Raw genomic sequence first — 24,711 nt, forward strand, 5'->3', positions numbered from 1 at the left:
CACTTTTATTTTATTCTTAATGGGGTTTTGGGCTAATGCGTGCTCACCCAGCTGTTACACATTTAATCATGTTTCTAATTCATACAATGCTGTTATGTATGAACAAATTAGCCTGCAATCATTTCTCCTAACCAGAGCTGTGTGTTATGAGGATGAGCTGTGCTTTTAATTTGCAATTGGTCCATATTTTCCAAAACACTATCTCTGCATTTTGCAGCTGAACAACTAAGTGATATGAATTATGTATTTCTTTTCAAAGACGTTTTCATCTGTAACGTCTGTGGCTTTAAAAAGGAGACCAAGCCTGTAGATTTTTCATTTTGTTCTTTACTCAGAAGAAATCACTCAAAAACGAATGACAATTACAAACAGACCTAAAGGAACAATGAAAATATTTCATTTTTACAGGAAATGCCCATGTGGTATGCAGCCGTGTTGAGGTAAGACTACAGTTCAGAGGGCTGAAAAGGCTGCGGTGACATTAAAGACACGCTTTAACAGAAAGCTACAGTTAAATGTTGTTTTGAGGAGAACACCGTGGTTGGATTCAGTCCATTCAGTCCTCAGTGCAGCATGGAGAAATGTTTCAATAAAATGTATTTCTATAATGAATGAAGATTTGTACAATAAAAGAAAAAAAATGACAGTACAGAATAGGGTAGTGCAGTACAGTACAGTGACTGAACATGGTTGAACCCTTATTTCTATTTGAATGTGCCACTATTTGAAAAATAAGCATCCTGACACGGCGACGATAACCTTTACAGGTTTAATTGTAAAAACACAGCACGGCAGTTTGAAATCTCAATCTTCAGACTTGAGTGGCAGCATTCACCGCATCACTACATCGGAGACATACAACCGCTGCCAGCATCTTCCTCTGAAGGAGAAACCTTGAATAAATAATGTACAAACTTGAAAACAGTGAGAAACAAGAAAACGTTAATCCTCACATTTCATTAACGTGGAAGGTGACATAGGAAATAGGCGTCTTGCAGACAGCAAATGGCTTCAGATGGAAAGTTGACTTCAAGCCTCTATTTGTGTCTACCTACCAGACCATAGTAAAAAAGAGAACAGCTTTGTTTTGACCCACCGAGAATGTGTCATATAGGACAATGTGTACCAGAGAACTGTTGTAAAACTAACCCATGTCTGCTTGGTACATCTTTGCACATTTTCAACTCTCTTCCCCTCATGCTCAGTCTCTCCCATACCCACTTCCCACGAAAATCGCCGCACTGAGGATTATGTCAGGAAACCCTCTGGCTGCTGCCGCCATCTGTCTCCTCTGTTCCTTCTCCTGAACCCCCTCGCCTCCATCTCACTGCCTCCTCCAGCGATTCTTGGGTTTCTCCTCACACCCGGGGCCCTCACAGGTGCCGGGGAGCGGAGGCGGAGGAGCGGGTGCAGCCTTCGCCGGGGCGGGCTTGTCTGCGGCCTTGCTGGTGCTGCTGAGCAGAGCCGGGAGCTCGTAGGAGATGGCCCTCTCTAGCTTCTCCAGCAGACATCCGCCAGTCCAGCTGCAGTGGGAGGAGAGCTGCTTGAAGCTGGAAACGGGGTTCACGCCGAAGAAGTCCTGGTAGGCCTCCTTGTTGGGCAGGTCGAACTTGCTGACGTTGGTTTTGGCCAGAATGGATTTGAAGATGTAATACTTGTCCGGGTCGTTGACGATGTCCTGGAACACCTCGGAGGGGTCACTGAACCAGCCCAGCTTGTCGTAGTAGGTCTGGAGGTAGCGGTCCACCAGCAGGGCGTGGATGCGCACACGGATGCCGTGCTGGCGGATGAACGCAATCTTGTTCTCCATCTGATTCTCAATCACCTGCAGGGAGAAGAGAGAGGAATGATAGGAGGTGTCGGGAGAGAGATAAATCATAGTGTCTTTTATTTAGTATTAAAAGAAACTCCATCGTCAATCTGTCAGAGACCTTAAGTGTTGTGAACTCTTTCAACTGTGGTTAGCATTCATGTAACTAATAAAGTCCCAAATCCACATCTGGGTGTCGAAGCGTCGTGAACAATAAAGGTCAAGAAGATATCAGTTTATACCTGGTTGAGGTCCTCCAGCAGAGAGGTCTCCTCCTTCATGAAGAGCTCTCGACTGGTGTCTGCAGTGTAGTCCTGAGGCCAGAAGGAGCTGACGTACACGCGAGGAGGCTCCGTGACGTTGATCAGGGGCGCCATGCTCCAGAACAGGGCCCCGTAGACCCTCATCAGGTTCTGGGTAGAAAGACTGTCGGCCTTGTTGAGGATGAGGCGGATCTGGGACTCGCGGCCCTTCATCTGCTTGAAGAGCATCTCCAGCTCCCCGCCCACGTCCAGCTTGGTGGGGTCGAACACTTGGAAGATCAGATCGGCTCGGTCGATGAACCACTGGCACACCTCATTGTAGGGGTAACCTGAGGAGGAACATGAAAAGGTGGAGGTTTTAGCTGCGTGGACCAAGTTTGCTTTATTTCCATATTTCACGTATTTTTTGGAACAGCAAAAGCTCATGTTGTAAATGTGTTTCTGGTTCAGGAAATGGGTCCCTACACACACTTTTGATTCATCTGCATCATTAAAAATGTGCCACTTTAATATCTGGTGGTCAGTGTCTCATCACCGTCTTGATCCTTAAGATGTTGTTCCGGAAAGTCTACAAGTCTGCTGGTCATCTGCAGCTTTGATACGAAGACGTCTCACCCACCTCTCTCCTGCTGCTTGCGGTTTTCGATGATGCCGGGCGTGTCGACGAAGGTGACCCTCTCCAGCAGCTTGTGGGGCATCTCGATGCCCACCAGCCGCTCCAGGAAGCCTTGGCCGAACTTCTCCAGGGGCGAGAAGGACCGCGAGCTGTCCGCTGCCATGACGATGCCCTCTACGGACCGATGCTTCTCCCCGTGCATTATGACGGTGTACTCTGAGGTGGTGGGCTCAGCACCTGGTGGAGGGATGAAGGGGGGATGATTTGATCTGATGCGTTATAGTACACTGTTGCCCATAAAGTTTGAATATTTTGTTTTCAGACACAATCCTCTGTTTATTCCTATTTAAATGCATCAGTTATCACTTTTGACCAGGTACAGTGATTACATTGGTTTGGCTATATAAGACAAGAAATTTGCAAAAATTCCAACTTTATGGACGGCCCTTTTACATAAGGTCATATTTTAAAATGTACTTTTATAAAATAATGCTACTAAATAATGAAGCATTCATTTACAATCATACATGCATATGTCCTCTGTAGTGGCAACAAATGTTTAGCTAATGTTTAAACACTATCAGTACATGAATTCAATAATGAACTGTCTGTCTTTACAGATAGATAAAGGTACAATTCATAAGAAGTAGTTATTACGGATCATTATTTTGTATTAATTTAAGATTAATATACATTTTTCTTGCATATTACTATGCATACATCACTACATTAGTCGCAGTCCAATAAGCCTTAAAGCAACACGATGTAACTTTTGAAAGGCGATAACACATCAGTTCTCCCATGTATACAAAGTTTAATTAATTAGCAATAGAACACACTTATGATGGATATTGCTGTGTAACTGACTGCATCATTTTGCCCACTTTAATATGTTTAAGCATGCCGTAGATGAACCTCACCAGGAGACATTTTTATTAATTGTTTCCTATTTGTGGTCCCTCAGTTACACACCTGTGGAGATACTGGAAATTTGCAATTGCCACTTTAGGACTTTCTGTTCATCAAATGTTACAGAGTCTCACTTTAAGCCGTTAATGAATAACCGTCTAGTTGTAATATATTCACATGATGATTCTTCATCCCTACTCTGGTTTACACTTGTAATAACAGGACAACTGGCCTACTGGGTCACAAACAGTCATCTTTTATCAGTGTGGACCTGTGTAGAGTTCGTGGGCGGTGCCGTGAAGACCCAGCAGGTAGTTGATCATGGAGGACTTGCCAACACTCCATGGTCCCAGGAACAAAACCATGGGCTTGGAGGTGATCTCGCCATCTGCAGAATTTGTGACCAAGACAAACAGAAAGAAAAGGTGTGAGAGAAAATTATTTAAATTCAACCACAGCTTGCCTATTAAGCATGAATATTCATGGTCCTCAGAAACGAAATGTCTTGCTCGCCCCTGATTTGTTTGTCTTGTGTCATCTGGAGGTTAAAATTTCCACTAGCAGACAGGAAACTACCAAATGAAACAGAGTGAAAGGAAATTTCCTGAACACATTCATGCTCCCGTGACACTGCTCAACACGTCTTTCCATTCTACACCACAAGGGGTCCCAGAGACACGCGCCACAGTTTGAAGACTTCATCCTGGTCCTCAGCATAAATAATACTCCCTGCCCTCAAGAGCAATGGAACAACGTTGTCGGGAGTCTGGCCCACACAAGGTTCCCTTTAATTTCCAGCAGACAGAGTCCTTATTGTGCTCCTCTGTGCGCCTGGTTTAAATAATGTCCGGTCCTGGCTCGATTTCCTCTTAATTATAACTGTATTTGTGCAACTCCAGTTTATTAAACCGTATACTGAGCGGTCTGTTGATCTGATAGAGGGGCTGTGAGGTGCCATGTTTCTGATGGTAACATTAAGTCGTGGCCGTGTGTGTGCCTACAACTCCACACTGTACACAGGGGGCAGCTATGGCTCAGGGGTAAGAGCGGGTCACCTGGCTCCTCCAGCCCACAAACCTTAGGGCCTCAAAATGTGAGGTGTGTGAATGGGTGAATGTTGACGTATCGTGTGAAGGTGGTGCTTAATAAAGGCAAGCGCAGGTGCTGCTGTTAACACGTCACATGACATGTTTTTTTTAATCTAGGTGTAATCTCCAACGGAAACAGGAAGCTGGTTTACCTGTGACTTCATGCTGCCTGAGCTCGTTGTACTTGTAGACTTGCTCCATCGGCTTGATGGCAGTGTGGTAGATGTTTAACAGCTTCTTCATGGCAGCTAAAGTGAGGGAGGGAGAGAGAGAGGGGGGGGGGGCAATCATTCGGATGTAATGGCGAGAAGACATTGTGGACAAGAATATTATTAATGCTCTTGCTACCATTACTGATTACAACAATTCCGTCGGCCGTGCATGATGAATTGCCCTCATAAAGTTTATTGAATCGAGCCGAGGTGATTAGAAGAGCGGCTCCGCTGCAGCACTTTGGCCTCTCTGAAACGAACCAATCTGGTTTAAGGGAACAGAGAGGCTTTCATGGCCGAGGACAGACTTACACATTTGCGCTGATTAATCACCTGCCTCGAGTCCTGTCTGCACCCTCACACGCGCACACACATGCATACTGTACACAACATACACACACACACACACACACACACACACACACACACACACACACACACACACACACACACACACACACACACACACACACTCTCTCCTGCTTAACAGGACCCAGGACCTTGACATCATGAAGCAATTAACCCGAATAGTTTCGACTGAAAATCCCCCCAAATTGTCTCAAACTTCCTTTCATTCACATGCAAACACATCTGTTTTCCTCTTCCACTGACGAGGTTGCTGTAAACAACCTTCATTTCAATACACAACTTCAGGCGTTTCCACAGCAAAGAGTCTGAACCACACTTGAAACAGTGGGCAGCGCAGCCCTGTGAGCTTCCTACTTTGGATCAGTGGGATGTGTGTTTCACTGTGTAGATGTTCACTTTGTGCATGTACGTGCGCTGGTGGGAGTGAGGTGCTTTATGCACTTTCATTGCGTTTCAGGCAGAGAGACGTCTTTGTTCCTCACCTGAGAACTCTGCCGAGGGTTCAGTCGTGCCCAGTCGCAGCGTGTCCTCGATGTGGGAGCGGTCCCTCAGACTCGCTGCCTTGGGCTCTGCTTTGGAGGATCAACAGTCAGCTGTTAAGGTCAACATCCATTTAGCTGTGACTGCAGGGACGTGCAATGTGACAGAGGATGCCTGGAACACAATGTTTCATACACTGCTAGTTGATGAACAATGACTGAAAACTGACGAGATAAAAGTGCTCGCCCAGGTTAATGTCTTCCTGAGTTGTGAGTGACCAGACCATCTGGTGAGAGGACATGACCAACTGTTATATCACACTGTTGTCCATCTAACTGACTATTCCTTTCCACTGCTATTTTGGTTTGTTTATTTTTGTACCAGGGGTTGTTGCTAATTCCCCTTTAGCTACACACTGTGTCATATTCGGGGGGCTCTGGATGCCCGAGATAGAAATATACCCAGATGCCCAGTCACGTAATATCATCATTTCTTCCACTTCCCAACAAGGCATACTAGAGCTTCATACATGGTTTTATATGAACAGTTTAGTCAGTAATTGGCCATTTGTAAAAACAACTTTTTGTGTTGACAGGTTGTGAAAAATCCTTTTGGCTTTAAGTTAAAGTGTTCTCTTAAAAGACAAAGCAAGTTGTGCTAGATGAGGATCAACACCAGCAGCCACATAGGGTTTTTACAATGTGACAACCCAAAACATGTCTGCATGAATGGCCTTTTATTGTGCTTTTAAACATTCATCAATGATTTATCAACCATTGATAAAGCCTTAGAACTTAGAAGTAACTTATGAAGTGTGCCTTATTAAACAGTAGATCCAAATCCCTAAACAACAGGTTCTTTTTTATTTCCCTGCCTCTTGATATTGAAGATTGTTGTTCTCTCATTTTTGTGCTCCACTGTTTCTCTTCTTCCTGTGAGGTATTATTCTTTATTAGCTTTGAATTAAGATTGCTATTGCAGTTTTTAGTGTTTTATTCCTTTTTGTTGGTATATCATTCCTATTACTTTACACTGTGCTTTCTTGATATGTATGTTCTTCCTTCAAAATATACAGTAAACATTTCAAAACTGCAAAGTTTAATAAAAAAAAATTGCTTCATCATCTCAAACTCAACAACATGCGCCATATATCACAGGCTTTCCCTGACTGTTGAAATCAATTACTGTCGACATCCAAAGAACGACCCGGTCAAAAAGATAACACACATTAAACCTCCAGTGACACCCACACAAGCGTAATGAATGAGATGATGAAGTGGGATCATAGTAAGAGATGGGAAACTCTTTTAAGACTCAGCCATCATCATTTATAGCAAGTGTCAACACCCAGACATCATATAATGGCGTGCTTCCTTAATTACTGAAGCAGCGACTGGATGGGCACAGCTCACCTGTAACAGGACCCCTGTAACAGGACCCCTCTAACAGGACCCCTGTAACAGGACCCCTCTAACAGGACCCCTCTAACAGGACCCCTGTAACAGGACCCCTGCTGCGCTACGTGTCACTGTCTTACGGAAAGAATGCAAGGTGTCTGCTTCCGATGTCCATAAAGATGTTATTTGATATTTTATGCTGCAGCGTCACTTGTGACATACTTAAAACCCGGATGATGCTATCTATTTTGTACCTTTGATTCGAGGCTGCACAGGCTCCTCTGAAGTCACCTCCTCCACTGTCACCTCCTCGACATCAACAGGTGACTCCTCCACCACAGGGGTCTCCTCAGCAACATCTACTGATGCAGCCTCCGCTGGTTCCCCTTCCACAGTGGCATCCTCTACAGATTCTGGTGCAACCTCCTCCACAACAGGCTCTGGCTCTACTTCAGGAACATCTGCTGGTTCTGGTTCAGGCTCTAGAATCGCCTCCGGCTCTGAAATGACTTCAGGCTCTGAAATGACTTCAGGCTCCGGCTCTGCAACCACTTCTATTTCAGGCTCTGCAGTCTCCTCTGGTTCTGGTTCAGGCTGTGCCGTCTCCTCTGGTTCTGGCTCTGCAGCCTCTTCTGGTTCTGGTTCAGGCTCTGCAGCCTCTTCTGGTTCTGGTTCAGGCTCTGCAGCCTCCTCTGGTTCCGGTTCAGGTTGTGCAGTCTCTTCTGGTTCAGCTTCAGCCTCAGATCCTGCTGTTTCCTCAGATTCAGAGTCTGTTGGAGGAAGCTCACCTGCTTCTGCCTCAGGTTCGGATTCAGCCATGGCTTCCTCTTCCTCAGCTGTGTCCTCCTCTTCCTCAGCTGCATCCTCAGCAGCTTCCTCCTCTACAGCCTTAGCATCTGCCTCCATATCCACCTGCGTGTCTTCCCCCTCTGATTCCTCAACTGCTTCTTCGGCAGCAGCATCTTCCTCCTCGGCAACGTCCTCCTGAGGCTCATTCACATCTCCTTCCTCATGGGATAATTCCTCCTCTGCTTCTTCCTCACCTTCCTCGATTCCCTCCTCCTCTTCCTCATCCTCAGCTACCTCCTCCTCCTCTTCAGATGATGCAACCTCCTCAGCTACTTCCTCCTCTTCCACACTTTGATCCTCAGCCTCCTCCTCTGGTGTCTCCTCCTCTTCTTCCTCCTCTTCCTGGGAAGCTGCGTCCTGCTGCTCTTCCTCTCCATCACTTGTTACCTCCTCAGTGGAAGCATTCACCCTTGCGGGAGTTGCCTCTGCCTCCTCCTCCTCTTCATGCTCTGAGGTGGACGCTGACTCTTCTTCAGCATCTACAGCTGGTGGGGGTTTGCAGGGCGGGCATATGGCCCTCTCTGGGGCCGGGGTGTCGTTGGAGGAGCTCTGGGTGGCGTGCTCCTCCGTTGTGTCACATCCACAGGAGAAGAGGTCTCCCTCTGGCTGCTGGAGCTGCAGATGCACCACGGGCTCCTCATCGTGGATGGAGGATGCCGTCAGGAGCTCTAAGAAGAGAAAACATGTGATTAGACCAGATAACTCCCTCTGCTGTTGTATCCTTCCAAAACCATTTTCAATGTATGACATTTTTGGATCGGAACCAATCAGGAGAGGTCATCGTTATCTTTCTAAAGGAAAACGTGGAGAAATAATCAGACTGCATGGTGCAAACTAGCTGGACCTCTGCAGACCAGTCACCTTTGTCTGCTGAGCTGAGCTCAGTCACTGGGCGAGAACAGAGCAGATCAGATGTTCAGCACCTCCCGGATGACTGACTCACATTTCAGCTCCTTGAATGGCGACACTAAAGCGTGGACTATTTGAAGTGCGGAGGACAGTTGTGTCGAGGATCTAAAAGAAGACAGCTGAGTGGACGGGGTGGCTTGGAATAGAGTCATGTATTTACGTCGTTGTGTACATTTGTTACTGTTGTGATGTTTTTGATCTAATTGAGAGGAGTTTTCTGGAGCCATTTCTGTGTTCAGGTACTGAAAGAAGTGGTCCAACATCAGAAAACACAACAACGCCACCAGCAATAATTCTAATAAATATACAACAGATGCCAGACATATGGACACTGAGTTTCCTCCAAGGCAAAGCCAAAGATGAACTCCTTCTTTCTCTCAATACAACACAGAACAAGACATTTACAAGCTGCTGGCGAACACAGTCCAGATCACATTCCTCAGCATCGTACATTAGGTTAGTTACTATGGCTTCAAAACAATCACAGCTCAAACAGGGCTCTTGCATAGCTGTACATTAGATACTCTTTACAGCCAGTGCGTACATGGTGACCTCTATCTAGTTAGGACTGCCTGTCAGTCTGAAGTGAGGGACACAAAGTGGTACACGGCGTGATTTTAAGCAGCTCGATGTATGTCCACAGTTCATGTTACTAGATGGGCTCAGCGTGTGGGATGAAGTTGTAGGCAGCTGTCACAGATTTTACACCTTTGTGAAGCTTCTGGATCAACACCCTCCATGAGCAGACAGGCTAATGCTAAGGAAGAAGCTAACATTCTGCGATATTACACTGTTAAAGCGGCAATCATTTTGGCCACTTGGGGGCAGCAGAAACAAGTTGTTGAACACATTGTCGTATCTCATTTATGATATGAGATCGGGAGCATTTTGATTGCATCTCAATGGCTCTCAACATGGTGACACCAGAGCTGGCGACTCGTAGCTAACGGTGCTAACGGTGCTAACGGTGCAAACTATGGCAAACGTGCTGGCAGAGCTGTAAACAGTGTTATTGCCAACCAGAGTGTGGTTGCTACGCTTTCACAGCACTTTCTTATTTTCATACTTTTGTTTTAGTTGATATGGCAAACTTTTAAACAAGATATGATTATTGCTTTATTATGACAGTTACAGCGTTATAGAGAGATTTTTACATTCGTTTTGAGTCGTGTTTCAGGTCGCCTGATGAGGTCCCACGTCATCAGGCGACCGTTTAGTTCGGTTCTTGGTTTTTTCAGCTGCTAAAAACGTCCTTATTTTCACCGTAGTCTCTATCCGTGTCTGTCTGTAGTTTGGAGTGTACAGTGACTTTTTTGAGAGCGGTTTCACTGAAAAAAGATGCAATTGGAGCAGCAAGAGTCAACAAAAACAGTGAAATCACAGCCGGACAGCTTAGCAACGAGCTAAACTCAATGTAAATCTCAGTAAAGCTGAGGGGAGCTGTGGATTTTTGCGATAATTCTCTGTAGGTCATCTCGGCGAGTGACTTATTAAACTGACAATAGTTACAAGTAATGATGTCTAACCAGTAATTTGACCAACCGATCCTGAACCTTCAAAGGCCCTGCAGACGCACACAGGTGTTTTCAATTACTCTGACTGGACAGGTCAAAGTTTATACTGGATATTACATTATAAAACACAAAAGGCTGTAAAAAAAAATAACAGACAACAAGATAAGTTGTTCGCCCTTACAGGTTTGATGTGGAAATGAGTGGATGTGGTAAAATGAATACAATAAACGATGACTAATTTGCATTAAGGTGCTTCAGTTCCACGGTTGTGCTATTGTGCATGCTGCCTCGCTGTCAAGGCATATATAACCATGCAAGACGAAAAGAGCCCGTACTACAATAGAAAAGTCTGCAGCAATGCATTACTTCAATCCAATTATCCGGCTACTATCATGGCGTCTTTTATTTGGAATGATGGCACCACAATCGGAAAACTATACGAATAATATGCTTATATGACAGGACAAGGTTGGACGTCACACGGACAGTAGTTTGACTATCAGCTGCTCTCTGTCTTAAGTGGGGATGTCAAAGTGCAAAGCCTTGAAGCTGCGTCCACAAAACCACGATCAGCTGCTTCTGATTCAAGATGCATTGATATTTTAGGCCAGACGGAAGGCTTGATGCTCATTTGGACATCCTAAAGGATGCTAGCAGGACGCCGTGCACTTTGCTTATCACGCACCCTCCTCCATGACGACTTTTTAAGCTCTATTTTAAGGGCCTGAATCACACATCAAACAATTTTATTCACATGATGTTGCTTGTCACCTCGTATATATGGAAGCTTTGTTAGCTTGTCACCTCCTGAGGGGATTGTCAGCATTAGCGACCAGAGAACATCACGTTTATATCCCCAGAGCATCCGTGCTGCGTGCAAACAGTGAGGACGAAGGCGTTTTGTTCCATAATGTTTCCGACATTGACATGACATTTTTTATTTTTTTTTTACAAAAGGTCTGGCCCCATTCACGTCAAAGGCCAAAGATAAGAATCTGGTCAGATCACTGTGTTCTTGTGTTATATGAACCCTGGGAAACTGCTTATCTGAGCCATCACTGATCATAACGCATTCTGATTTGCTAAACAGTTCTAGTCCCAAAAATCAAAATCATCCAAGAGAAGAATCCAGCACACCCATCAGCTCTATGACATTTGCAGTGTGGAGCTCTCGTGATCTTAAAGAGAGAGTAACGTGTTCATGGCGTAGGTCGAGGTTTCAGCCTCCACTGTTCTGATCGAGCCTCCGACGGCGTTGCAGAATCTCCAGCAGCCAAGATCCTGAAGTGTGTCGGCCAAGACATGCTGCCAAAGTTAAAGGTGTGATGTGTAACGTTTGTCGGTTGCTGTTAACAACAAGTCGGCCAAATCAGCTAAGAAAATGGCATTTAAAAAAAATGTCCAAAGAGAAAATGTAGGCAGCACCACCACACACTTAAATGGACCTGCATTTATATTGGGCCTTTTCAAGTCCTCCGACCCCTGGAAGCACTGGAGACACACATACACACACACACACACAATGTGTGTGCACTTTTGCATTCACACACCAATGGCACAGCCTTCAGGTCTAGTTTGGGGTTCAGTATCTGCATGCATGAACGTGCAGGCCGGAGGAGCCGGGAACCGCCGATCTTCTGATTAGAGGGACTCAATCATCACAAGTAGCTGGTGGTTGAGAGGTAGATACATATTACACCTTTAAGTGACATAACATAACAAGGTCGGTCACTATTCCCTAATGACCATTGGTTTGTTGAAACGAAGTGACTTAATCAAGTAAACGGTTCCCTGATTTTGTTCTCTGCTTTTGATCCATTAATTGCCTGGTTTACGTGAGAAGTACGTTAGTGTGAGGATTTAGATAAGACCATGACAAATAATGAAACCGTGAAGCCTCTACAATCACATGAGCTGAATGTAGTCGACTGGCTTTCCTCCACACCGAATGCCTTGAGATAGTTACAGAGATAAAGAGGAGAGATCATTTTCTGCTGCAGTGGCCAGCAATGACTAAATTCAATTAAAGTTAATATGGTTAGGAAGAGAAGGAGAGGAAAATATGAGAGACAGAAATATAAGGGAAGAGAAAATGGAGAGATCTTTGAGACATATATTATGTTACGCCTGACATTATAAAGAGGGGGAATTGTAGCAGACAAATGCACAGAACAATACATTACTGTATTATTTGGAAAAGTTCCCCAAGTAGGTTTTCTGTTTTAAATCACAAGCTCTGGAGATGTAGGGGTATGGATGGAGGGTCTGTTGGTTGGTTAGTCAATCACTTTGTTCCAGCCTGAAATATCTCCACAATTACTGGATTTATTGCCATGACATTTTGGACAGAAGGTCCAAAGAGGAAGATTGTTAATCCTTTTTTTAAGCAACACATGATTTATTGGCCGATACGCTGATAAATGCTCTTTCACGTTATAATTTAATTGAATTTAATGTGTTGTTAATATAACTATATATCACTGAAATGTGATATTTCATAGTATGTTTTAGTATCTGCAATGCCATGGTTATAATTGAAATTCCCTGAAGCAAAAAAAAAGTATGTTGAACATGCAGGAGAACTAAAGTGTGCACATACAAAAGACAGCACATCTAGAGTGGAGAGTGGTCTTTTGCTCGCTTCTACCACCATTAAAGTTCGGTGCAATGTGCCTCTGTGGTGGTTCCTCAGCCAGCTGTTGCTGCAATGAGGCCTGGGAAGAGCACAGTGTCCCAGGGACAGAGTGGGACAGGTGTCTGGGTGCTGGACGGTACATCTTTGAGACAGAAATAGCCCCACAATGAGTCAGAGGGTGAAAAGAAGGAGGGATAATTCCACTTCTATTTCCAGGAAGTGTGGCGCTCCTCTCCTGCCGGTGATTGTCATGAGCATGGCCCGTAACCCTGCTGCACTATTGCTCGCCTTCCCTGCAACAGTGTGCGGCTGCGTGTGACTCAGTATCTCTTTAAAGAGTGCATCAGCACTATAGCACTGATGACATGCGCCCTGCCTACTGTGTAACTCCGACCGCAGCCTCGATGAAAGGAGTTAAAATGCTCAAACACATGCAACATTCTGCTTCCTAAAGCCAGAATGCACAGGGACGTAAACATGCAGCCGACAGTGGCTTTGCATTTCTGGCTAATTTAAAAATAAATAAAACCTCAGTGTGTTTCCATTTACGTCTTTTAACCGTACTTGATTGTCTAGTTGTGTAACTTTAAACAGTCATACTGCTGGGCTACTGAACACCGGTCCTACATGCCCTCTGCTGTGCTCCCTCGTGCCTGTTTTAGCCGGGACATCCCCTGGACGTGGACCCTGCTGACTGGAATGACAGATTAGCAGCTCTGCAGACAGACCAGAGCAGGAGTGATGAGACATTTAATGCATCGCTGGCTTTAGCTGTAGACACGGAGTGCATTTGCACTAATGTACGACTCCCGATTGTCTTGTCATGTGTGCCTCAACAAGTGTCCACTGCGTATGATGGCATTGGTGTGGGTGCATTCCTGAAAGTCCTACGTGGGATGTGTATCGGTGAGGTGACCGCAGTATCTGGTGACTTCGTGTGACTGTCGCCTGACCACGGCAAATTGCAAAGGCCAAAATGAACCAGTGGAAGGACAGACAAGGGTATCTGTGCCTTTATGTATCACTAGTGCCTTCGCTGAAATCACATGTATTCATTAACTTGACGTGGAATGAAAGGTAAGCCTGCAAACATCATTTTGATGAAAAATGACAAAACAAATCCTCACTTGAGAGCCGACTGAGTTGCACACAAACATGCAACTGCTGTGAGGAGACAGTTAAACCAAAATAGATCCAGTGGGAAAACTAATCATTTCTGCCAGTTTTTGCTTTGGCCGCAGCAGAGAGTGTCTCTTTGTAGTGAGTCCAAGTCAGTCCGTCACTGCGTTTCTCTCCAGGCCAGAGAGAATAAGCAGCAGGAGGCAGGACAGTTTCCATCAGCTGGTGCCACCTTAGCCCCTGACTTTTTCACTCGTACAACCACGAAGCTGCACACTGCAGACAAGATCGCAGACAGTACACTCTTCCTGCCCAGTCAGCTGTGTTACACAAGCTGTGGTGTGTGTGTAGATGTTGGTCAAAACAGATTTCAATCCAACTCTTGCCAACCGAGGAGGCAAAATCTATTAATCCATAGATAACGAATGGAAAGCATTTAGCTGCATATGTATACTCATTCAATCAAACAACTCAATAATGATATTTTCAACATTTACTTCATTACTGACCTCGAAAAACATCGTCCAGCAATCACCAAGACATACAAAGCTCTGATGTGTTCGAAGACAGAGCCGTTGCTTATGCAGATATAAGACTGCAGTGCATTAGCATTTCCATTTTAAATACAACACCTGCTTGAATAACTCTAAAATGCATCCAGCAGCATTAAAACCCCTGACCATTTTAAATATATAATAGAAACGCATGCCCTTCACCATACCTGCAGCAGACAGGGCCAGCAGAGACAGCAAACAGCAGACAGACAGCAGAGACTTCATTTTGGCTGCCAGAGGCCTTCACTTCATCTTCCCTGGCTATATATACGGCTCTGGCTGAAGGTCAGAGGGCATGCCAGTGGAGGTGGTGCTCAGAAACTGCATCCATGTCAGCCATTGTGTGTCAGAGCAGCTGCTGGGCCCCATCAGGAATGCTGGGAGCAGAGAGAAGCAGGAAAAAAAACTGTCTGGGCACGCTGTAGTCTTGTAGTTTTATCTCTAACTGTGTAAGAATTGTTGATTTTAAATTAGCATATATATACACACACTCATATACACACACACACACCTTTTTTTCTCTAAAACATGCACACTTCTGACAGCTGATGATCTTCAATAATGGAATTTATCCTAAAAGGAGATTCATATGAGGCCTGTGTGCCACCTGTGTTTATCAGAAATGTTAACTTTTCTGCTGCCAAAATAGCTGCTCAATGTCACCTCCTGGTGGACTAAGGGGTTCATATCATGCATAATTGAGGTAGAGCTGAGGAAGCAGAGGGGTGTAATAAAAAAAGTACAAATTTTATTATTTTTTTTTTCATCTTTACAAAGGCCTGTTTACCCAAGTTTTTATAAACAAAATATAACAGCTTCTCATCGACCTGGACTGATGGGTAAAACGACAAAAACAAAAATCACAAAAATATATATAAAAAAATGCTTGTCACCAAAAACAGAAAACCGGACAAAAAAAAAAAAAAAAAAAAGACAGATGAAAAGACAAGAAAAGCAGAACACAATAAACAGCTGTAAAGTGTCACAGCACAGAGTTTACGAAAAAATAAATGCCAAAAAAATAATTCTTCCTCATCATCGATTCAGGCAGTACAGAACAGCAAGTGCTTCATATCAAATATCTCAAATTCCACCAAAAGACAGCAGTGCTGCAACACAATGTACAGAAACGTTTCAGGGGGGAAAAGGGTTCCGCTGACCAATCAGACCTCGGCCTGTGGATTACCATTTGTCAACAAAAACACCAAACCCTTAAGCAAAGTTTCACAAAGAAAATATGAAAATGTCCCACCGTGTTTGACGTGAGAAATACTAATCTAACCAGATATAAAACTGATGTCAGTTAGTGAATAGTGCCCACACATCTCACACAAGACGTTTTACACTGAATGCATCAGTCACATGTTCATGGAAAAAAAGGAAACCTGCGTTAAAAAAAAGAAAAAGAAAAGTCAAGCCTGCTTTAGACAAGAGAAAACAGCAATTAGTAACATGCATTCAATTGGCAACAGAACATATAAGAGATCAATAGACAGATACAAATCCAAATAAAAGGAATGTTTACAGCATCAAGTCAGCGTATCAAATTGATATAACAGGAGAGAGGCTCCAAACGGGGGTATCCAGTCAAATTCCAGAGGAACTATAAGCAACGCAACATGAGGTGGACAGACTTGGTGTGTTTAAGAGAGAGAAAGCGAAAGAGAGAGCGAGAGAGAGAGACTCTTTGTGGAATCTAACGCACTGAAAAACGTACATGGAACCACGGAGCGGCCTAGTTTTCTAACTAAAGCAGCCGATCTTCTAGAGTTCTCTTTGATTCATTATTTTCCAAAATTACGTTTGTTTTGGGGGTCGGAGTTCAGTAAGATGTGACCAACCTACATTTTCAGCAAATATCACAATGAGATAACACAAAATCTGCTGTCATTTGTAACCAGACACAACTCCCTCCCCCTACTCTCCGAGCGATGTGTAAATGACTCGTATCATTTCACAAAGGATTTCGGACATGTAATAAAAACATGACCAGATGTGAAGTTACGCAGAGGTTACGGGACTCGGCTCGCCGCTGGATGACAAAGAGCACCTTGCAAGCTGAGACTACATTCTGTGATACGAGCATGTTACGTTTCATACATGCTGTATACTGTAGGTGTAATGTACACACCCATCAACGGTGCATAGATAACTTCACCTCATGTATAAATGACACCAACAAATGGACTGATGATGGAATTGCATAAATACCAAAAACTAGTGCATAGTCACTGAAATCAACAAACCAAGACCAGAAGATAGACCGGAAGTCTTTGGAGGAAAACCGGAAGCCTTTGTGTAAATGGAGCTCGTGAATCACGTCAATCTGATTCACCGTTCCATATTTTCATATGCAAGGACGAAGTTTGATTAAGTACAACCGTCTTGGGATCGACTGAATATTAACAGCAGCCACTAAAATTCTGTTTGTTTTCTGGTAATGAACCAACATTTGGTTGCTTGTTTATTTCATCGTTTGTTACGTTGGGAGTGCGACAACCACTGCCAGTAGATAAGAAATGACAAAATTGAATTCAGATTTTCAGAATTCATCTCAAGGCCTCCGGGTTTCTGAGAAAACCTGACAAACCTCCAATGTTAAGTTGTTAATCTCAATATAACATAATGTTCACCTTCGACATTCAGTAACCCTGACAGGAAAAAAAAAAAAACTTAACAAAAACACGGAAAACATTTAAACCAAAAGACGATTCATTGTTCAACAGCTTATTTTTAAGGGCTTATTTAGATATGAAAAACAACCTTTCAAGTAAATCAGACAGAATTTCATTCAACATCTATCCTCAAATTAACTTTGCAATTAATTTAGAATTTGTTCCTACCTTTTTAATTTAGAAATGCCTTCTGTTGTAGTTTTAAGTTGGGTTTTGTGGCCACTGGCAATAGATTATCACCCAGCCAAGCAGGAAACGAGGAGAAACAAACCAATTAAGACTAGGGAAGAAATAACTGCAACTCCATATCCCTTTTCAGATTCAAGAGCTGCTTATTTGTGTCATTACATTCAACTCTCCACTATACTGGTTCCATCAGTTTGTAGCACACACAGTCAGCGTGCCGGTGACAGCAGTGACTGTGATACTGCGAGTGTACGTAGAGCACATAAACGCGTGTGAAGGACGGACCGATGCTGAGAGCTTTGTTACACGAGGAGACCCTCAAGTTTTCAAGTAGCCACAGACCGGCTCTGACACTGAAAAACAGCCTCTAGAAATCCCTCAGGGCCTCCTCTGCACACTGACCATTTTATGTTTTCAATCTTCAGAGACTTTACAGTACAAGACTGACACAGAGCTTAACCACTGGATTTAGGTTTGGATAATGCCAAAGAAAGATTTTTTAAAAGTAGTCAAGCTCCTGGAGGGAATCTTACAGTGAGTAGGTATTTTTATGTGTTTGTGTGTGTATGTGAGTTCATGGGGAAGGGGAGGGGGGGGGGTCAGTTCATCGAACAGTCCTCGCCCTCTGTGTCGGTGTCTGTGTCCGAGCAGGCGGTGTCCATGGCGACGTGAGCGGGGCTGACGATGACGGCTCGTCTCTGCTCCTCCTCGGCACTCGCTCTCCTCTCTTGAGCGCGTTCGATGTGCTGGATGGCCTGAAAGCAGAGGGTTGAGGAAACAAAAAAACTTGAGACCGGCGACTTAGAACTCACTCAACCAGGATTCTCCACGCAAAGTAAAACAAACTCCTACCTGCACAATAGTGTCCAGGTTCTGTCTGGATGTGGACACGGTGCTGGTCTGGACAGAAGGGCTCATGGTCACCACGGTGACGTGATGGGGGGGCTGCTGGGTTAGTGTCGGGGCCGGAACAATGACCGTCGGGTGGTGGGTTGGGGCAGGAGGAGTGGGAGGAGCCAGCACCTGTAGGACAGACAAACTATTACTACCTCTGTAGTTACTTTTAATGTTGAGTGCTGCACGACTTATAGCGATTTAAAGGGCCAGAATGCTTCACTTCACAGCCTTTTGTGCAAACTGCGGAAATGTCTACTCTATTTTCGGCGGGTGCGTGTCTCTGACCTGTGGACTGTGTGGTTGTCTGTCGGCTGCGTGGATCTGCTGCAGCCGTAACAGAGTCTGGCTCTGGATCAGCGCCTGCTCCTCCTCCACCTGCTGAGTGATCACCTTCAGACGCTCTGGCTGCAGCTGAGTGTTCAGAGAGCGGACCTGCACACAAACAGAAAGAGCATGCAGGTTAGCATGCAGGCAAATTACAGTAAGGCAACTCCAAATATAGCCACTGCCTTCACATTACCGTGGAAGTTTAGTATCGAAATCACAATTATATAAAAGAAACCATGAATGCTTATGTGTGTAATTGGCTTGATTTTAAGTCACTGCATCTCCCGACATAACACCACAGTTAGGGGGACTGTTGATGGTTTGAATCCCTGCTCTCTCAGACACCGTGATGCAAAACTCCACCCTGAGTGGAGTTATCTTTAATATGAAAGTCTTGATCGATATATCTTCATTGATAGATACTGTATATATGAGTATGTATGTTTAATGGTGTCAGAGTGGCTTCATGACACCATTAATGCCTGTTAATTGTAGAATAGCCAAAGCAATATTTGTTTCCAATTTCCTTATTAGACATTTTATGCAATATTTGCTTTTCTATTGTACTATATTATGCAGTATTGTGTTCAAAAGTCATTAAACAAAAGTACTGGATTACTGCCCAGCTATATCTCAACCCTACATCTCCCCTGTGGTTAACTTTTCTCTTTCACTGTCTAAGTTTGTTTGTCTCCACCACCTGTTCAGTCCCCATTGTCTTAACCTGCTGTTCAGGTAGATCCAGGATGTGAGTTTATCAAGAACTGGCCAGTAAATCTGCAAACACCACCAGCCACCACCTTGTTAAGGCCACTGATAATCCTGATAAAGGACCACAATACTGACACCCTTGCTGAATTGAGCGTGCTTCTGCTCCTGGCGAGTCCAGGCTTACGTATCCGTCTGAATCTAACTTTGCTTGAAGTCGATAGGATAAACTTAATGCCTGTGTTTTAAGAGTGGAGGGGAGCAAGTAGAAAGAGAAAGTTAAAAAACAGAACTAGCCTAAGATGCCATATATGTCAAATTAATTTGTTCATTAACAAATTCAGAACTATTATTCAGCAAAAGAGGGGCTATTAAGAGAATGATTTAGAGATGTCTGCGAAATTCTTCAATATAGACACGGGTCTTGACTGGGAAGATTTGTGTAAATGTGTTAAATTTTAAAAGGTAGAAGATTCTCAATGTAATGTAAAGAGGTGGCAGACACAAACGAGGAAGGCTGGAGAAGGTTAGAGAAGAGGGACCATGATACGGCAACAAAGACGCCATGAAAGAAGGAGCTATGCCAGAGTCTAAGCCCGTAGCAGTACGACGGGGGCCAATGAGACATTTGGTAGTTTAACCGATTTAGAACAGCCTCGATGGCAGCGCCAATGATTCTCGTCTTCATCAGTCTCTGTTGTTGTTGTTATTATAACTCCTCAGTTCCACAGACAGCTGACAACGCTTGACAGCAGGGTGACAATGACGTTCGTCCCACCCATGACGTTGATTGGCTAATTGTTAGTCCTCCCGTGGTTTGATGATAATAATAATAAAAAAAGCCAGACAAATCAGTTGATGTTAAATACTGTGGAGTGGGTGGATACCAATGCCTGGACCCAGGCAAAGCATCTGATTATACAAAACGGTTTTAAAAAAATACGTTTTACCACTGAAATCAATGTCGAGAACGTTTTCGGATAAAATAAACACAGCGACGATCAGGGAGATGTCCTTTTGTCTCACCTGCTCCTCCAGCTGCATACGAGCCGAGCGTTCTTTGTCCAGTTGCTGTCGCAGCTCTAACATCTCCCTCCTCACCTCCTCCACTTTCTCCTCCTCCAGCGTGTCTGGAGACCCAATCCCTTCATCCTTCTCCTCTGCTCGCCTCCTCTTCGGTGACGAGCCGCTGAACTCCTGGAATGACAAAGAGGTCACATAAGATTAAATGTAAAACATTACATTAAATAAAAACGTGTACGTCAGTGAAGCATTCCACCTTTTTTTTTTAAAAACAACACAAGCTGCTTGTGTCGATCCATACAAATGAAAAACAAAATGCCAGGTGGACCAACAGCGTGCTTAATAAAGGAAACGGGTAAACACATTTCTCACGTGGCAGTACGGAGAAAGTACTACACTGTCTGTGCCAACACGTGCAAGCTGTCCAAATATGACATTTTGGACAGTTTGGCTGAATGATACTTGCATAGGTTACAATAACCACACATGTCAAATAATGCCCACATTATATGTATGCCCTTCTGCTAGAATTCCGAAAGTGATCTGTTTATTTTTGTTTCTAAATGTATTTTCGTGCGCAGAGAAAAAAAATGCAAAGCAGAGATCTCATTGCAGTCGTTCACTGTAACTGTAACTAAAATCCAAAATCATCCCAAATATTAATTCTCATCCACCCCGATCCTACTCAACTTCAGCCGCAGAATGACAGAACAACTTTAAGTTTGAACGTGCACCACATTACCGTACTCTACATAACAAGCCACACGCATTACCTAGTGACGCACATTCTACAGAACAGGGATCATTTCTGGAGGAAAGCATGTGGCTCTATGGATCACAACAAACACGTCTATACCTCTTCTATAATATACTAAAAGGAAGGGAAAGCTATGGAGGCCTGAAAGATAGGAAACCATACATCTTGACATAGTGGACTGTTAGTGGTAATGTAAGGTATAAAAGTTCTATATAAAATGGCGTTGACATATTTGTTATGAAAAACAATGGCATGGGCTATTACCTGGATGAAGCGTTTGAGCTGGTTGTTCTGTGCCAGCAGCTGTGTCTTTTCCTGCTCCAAGGCAAAGATGTAGTCTGACGTCTGCTGCAAGATGGCCGCCTGGCAGACATGAACCGACGAAAAGTGAGACACGGGAAGAGCGCATGGGCAACATAACTCAACATTCACACAAAACGGTTGCACACAGATGGGCCCAAATTGCATTTTGTGCTGTAAAATCAAACAATCGGCCCAATCATTTAAAGCTCAATCACACTTTGTCAACATCAGAGTCTTCACAAGAGAGTTTTCTGCACCTTGCTGAGTTTTTCTCCGTCTGTGTGGGGCAGGAGTGTTTTTAGAGACTGGAAGCCAGCATTGATGCTCTGCATGCGCCGGCGTTCGTTGCTGTTGGCAATCTCCCGCCGGATTCGTCTCTCCTGGTCCTGGGCAGTCTCCGGACTGAGGGGAATGTTGGCCAGGCTAAGGGAGCAAGGTCAAAGAGAGACGATCATTATTCTGTCCGTAAGGGCTTTGTGTCCAATGACAAGGCTCCCTTCAGACGCACAATTCATCCTTCTTAGTCTGGTCTTAGGTTATATATAAAAAAGACGGAAGTTTTATATTTGCACAATCAGCGAACAACACACACCTCTTGAATGCATCTGCTCTTCTGGGCCAAAGTTTAAATAAACAGCAACGATACAATTAGCGATGAGCTGATCTCTGACACGGGGACCTTAAACCTTTAACCTGGCACCCTTTAAAGCCTTTAGAATCGACCCTACTACATTCCTCAGTCTAGCTGCTCGCTGATCTTTGAGTTTGGTGAGCCCGTTTACTCGAAAGGGCGGGTGGTAATACTGAACCGATTATGCTGCCAAGAGGACAACAACCTGAAGAGCCAGATCTGGGATGTTTATGAAAATGTAAGAGGTCAGACAGAGGTCACGGCCCACATGGCTCTACATAGTTATTTTCAACAAAGGATGAGTGTGTGTGTGTGACCATACTCTAATGCTCAGAGTTGAAGATAGTCTGATTTGATTTCAAACTGTGTTTACAAGGCAGAGCACAAACCGAAATAAAGAGCTGTGAAAACAAACCAAAAGAAAGAGCTTGATGATCTCATGATGTGTGCAGTTTCTTAATTTCATGCTTATTTTGAAACAACATCTTGAATATATCGTTTATCTACTGGCTTGATTTGATCCATTTGGATTAAATTATTCATATATTCAATAGTGATTTAGTGTACAAATGATTCATTTGAGATGTTAACAAGGCCTTTGAAGAATATAATGAGGGCACGTTGTCCGCAGCTGCTGTCTAACGTACCAAACGTGTCTGGTGAAACAATTACCTGCATAATAAAACACAGTCTTGTAAATGTCAATCAAAGACCGACTTCCTTCCGTTGTAATCACGCGAGAAAATCAAATAGTGCATCCAACTTAATGTATTACAGACCCGAGTAGTTACGATCATGTACGTTCAGCATGGCAGCAATATTTACTATTACCAATCGATCCGATCCCGGTCAGAGGACCGAGTACGTGTTTACCAACCAGCCGGAACGTGTCGGTGTTGTTAAAGTTTACAGAGATGAAATCAGCTGTTGTTGCCAGGAGCTGCGGACCTCCAACATGGCCGCCGGAGGGCGCGTCGGGTAGTCTGGACGGTAGCAACAGTGAAATGTGACTCCGCCAGCAGCAGCAGCAGCTGCAGCAGGCCCCCTGGCATGGAGAACAATGCTTTCTACCGTTAGCACCTAGCGAGCACGTACTCTTTCGTCTGCCGCTAAACGATGCAGATGCTCGGCCACCGTTACAATATATAAGACGACGTGTTTCAGTTCAACAACATAGCACATACGGGTTACGACGAGTCTGCACACACAACGCGCTCACGAAACGAGCGAGTTGTGGACAGCTAACACGTTAGCCGTGCTAAGCTAATTTTAGCACACGACGCAACCATGGCTACTGCGCAGAGTGTTATTCAACGTCGCACATAGCGTAGCCTAAGCCCCGAATTCAAGAGTCCAAGTTTGGCACATCAACAAAGAAATTATGATTACAAGTGCTTCAGCTAAAATAGTTACGGGAGTGAGAAACTATGTCCTTACAAACATGTGATTTTGGTGTGTAGCAGCGAGGCGGCGGGGAACACGTTAACTACCACGTGGTTGGCGTTCAACTGGGAGCAAATTTATCGATTTCATGTCGCTTATTTACATATTTCTGAGCCGAAGGACTGCAAACGCGCCCTCTGGGTTACTACATGTATTTAGACCAAGCGGCGTAGTAACAACAGGTTAAAATATCCCCCGTATCCTCAGCAACGAGCTGCAGCCTCTGGCCAGCAAGCTGCTAATTTCTACGACCACGCTCCTGCTTGCCAAGACATCGCTGCGAAGCTAGCAGCTAGCATGCTAAGTGAAGTGAGGCTGCATCTCTCACACACACATACACACCGCAGCGACACGAGGGGGGATTTGCGCGAACAGTTTCGCATCAACAAGAAAAATAGCTAGCTACACACCTGCAGAGACCCCCAATAACATCCTTCTCCGTCTTCTTGAAGTGCTGTAAGGACGGTATCTTGTCTGTCGGCATCATGAAATATTCCATGCTTTCAAAAGCCACCTTCTGTAGTCCGTGTTTCTGTTTTTTTCCTTCTTCTTCTTCTTCTTCTTCCTCAACCGCCGTCCTTGTTAAACAATAATGATGCACGTTGTTGTTGTTTAGCAACGAGCTCTGGCTGTATTCCTCAATGGCGCATGTCTAAAATACGCCTTAAAAAATCTGCCAATCTGAAGAATAGACTCAGAAAAATAAAAGTAAGTTCAGTCTGTGTTGCTCTCCACAGCTGATGGGGTTCCCTCCAATGTGTGTGTGTGACTCCTTGCCTCCGCCTACTACGTGTCCGTGTGTGTGTGTGCGTGTGTCTGCTGCCTCCGCCTACTGTGTGTGTGTGTGTGCGTGCGCGCGTGTGTGTGCGTGCAGCTGATCTGTGTGAGGCGGGAAACAGCTGGTTGGAATCAGAGCCCGTTTTCCGGAAAGCAGAACAAACAGAGCAGAAAAGAGAGTCACTCTGTGTAACTGCAGCGCGGCGAGCAAAGCCTCTCAGAGAAAACGAACAAATAGTAGAAGCATCACCAGCAACGGT

The 24,711-nt window shown here is 44.4% G+C and overlaps 2 protein-coding genes across 3 annotated transcripts; both read right to left on the minus strand.

Moving 5' to 3' along the window:
- Window positions 1-315: 315 nt before the first annotated feature.
- Window positions 316-14,974, minus strand: LOC311011466 (sarcalumenin). Of its 2 annotated transcripts, none has more exons than XM_084006415.1 (8): window positions 14,892-14,974; window positions 7,399-8,661; window positions 5,750-5,836; window positions 4,839-4,934; window positions 3,870-3,986; window positions 2,693-2,926; window positions 2,053-2,402; window positions 316-1,825 (listed from the first exon to the last, which is right to left on the minus strand). In XM_084006415.1, exons 1-8 carry the CDS (start codon window positions 14,947-14,949, stop codon window positions 1,325-1,327), a joined length of 2,706 nt encoding a protein of 901 aa, XP_083862541.1. In that variant the 5' UTR covers window positions 14,950-14,974; the 3' UTR covers window positions 316-1,324. The 2 variants fall into 2 exon arrangements, with proteins under 2 accessions (XP_083862541.1, XP_083862540.1); XM_084006414.1 differs by having other exon boundaries at window positions 5,750-5,839.
- A 476-nt stretch (window positions 14,975-15,450) lies between these two features.
- Window positions 15,451-24,437, minus strand: LOC311011195 (transcription factor AP-4-like). Its single transcript, XM_084006001.1, has 7 exons — window positions 24,085-24,437; window positions 21,858-22,023; window positions 21,562-21,660; window positions 20,544-20,714; window positions 18,768-18,914; window positions 18,438-18,608; window positions 15,451-18,340 (listed from the first exon to the last, which is right to left on the minus strand). Exons 1-7 carry the CDS (start codon window positions 24,171-24,173, stop codon window positions 18,185-18,187), a joined length of 999 nt encoding a protein of 332 aa, XP_083862127.1. The 5' UTR covers window positions 24,174-24,437; the 3' UTR covers window positions 15,451-18,184.
- Between the last annotated feature and the right edge of the window lie 274 nt (window positions 24,438-24,711).

This window comes from Eutrigla gurnardus (assembly GCF_963514095.1).
Source record: "Eutrigla gurnardus genome assembly, chromosome: 3".
Lineage (NCBI taxonomy): Eukaryota > Metazoa > Chordata > Actinopteri > Perciformes > Triglidae > Eutrigla > Eutrigla gurnardus.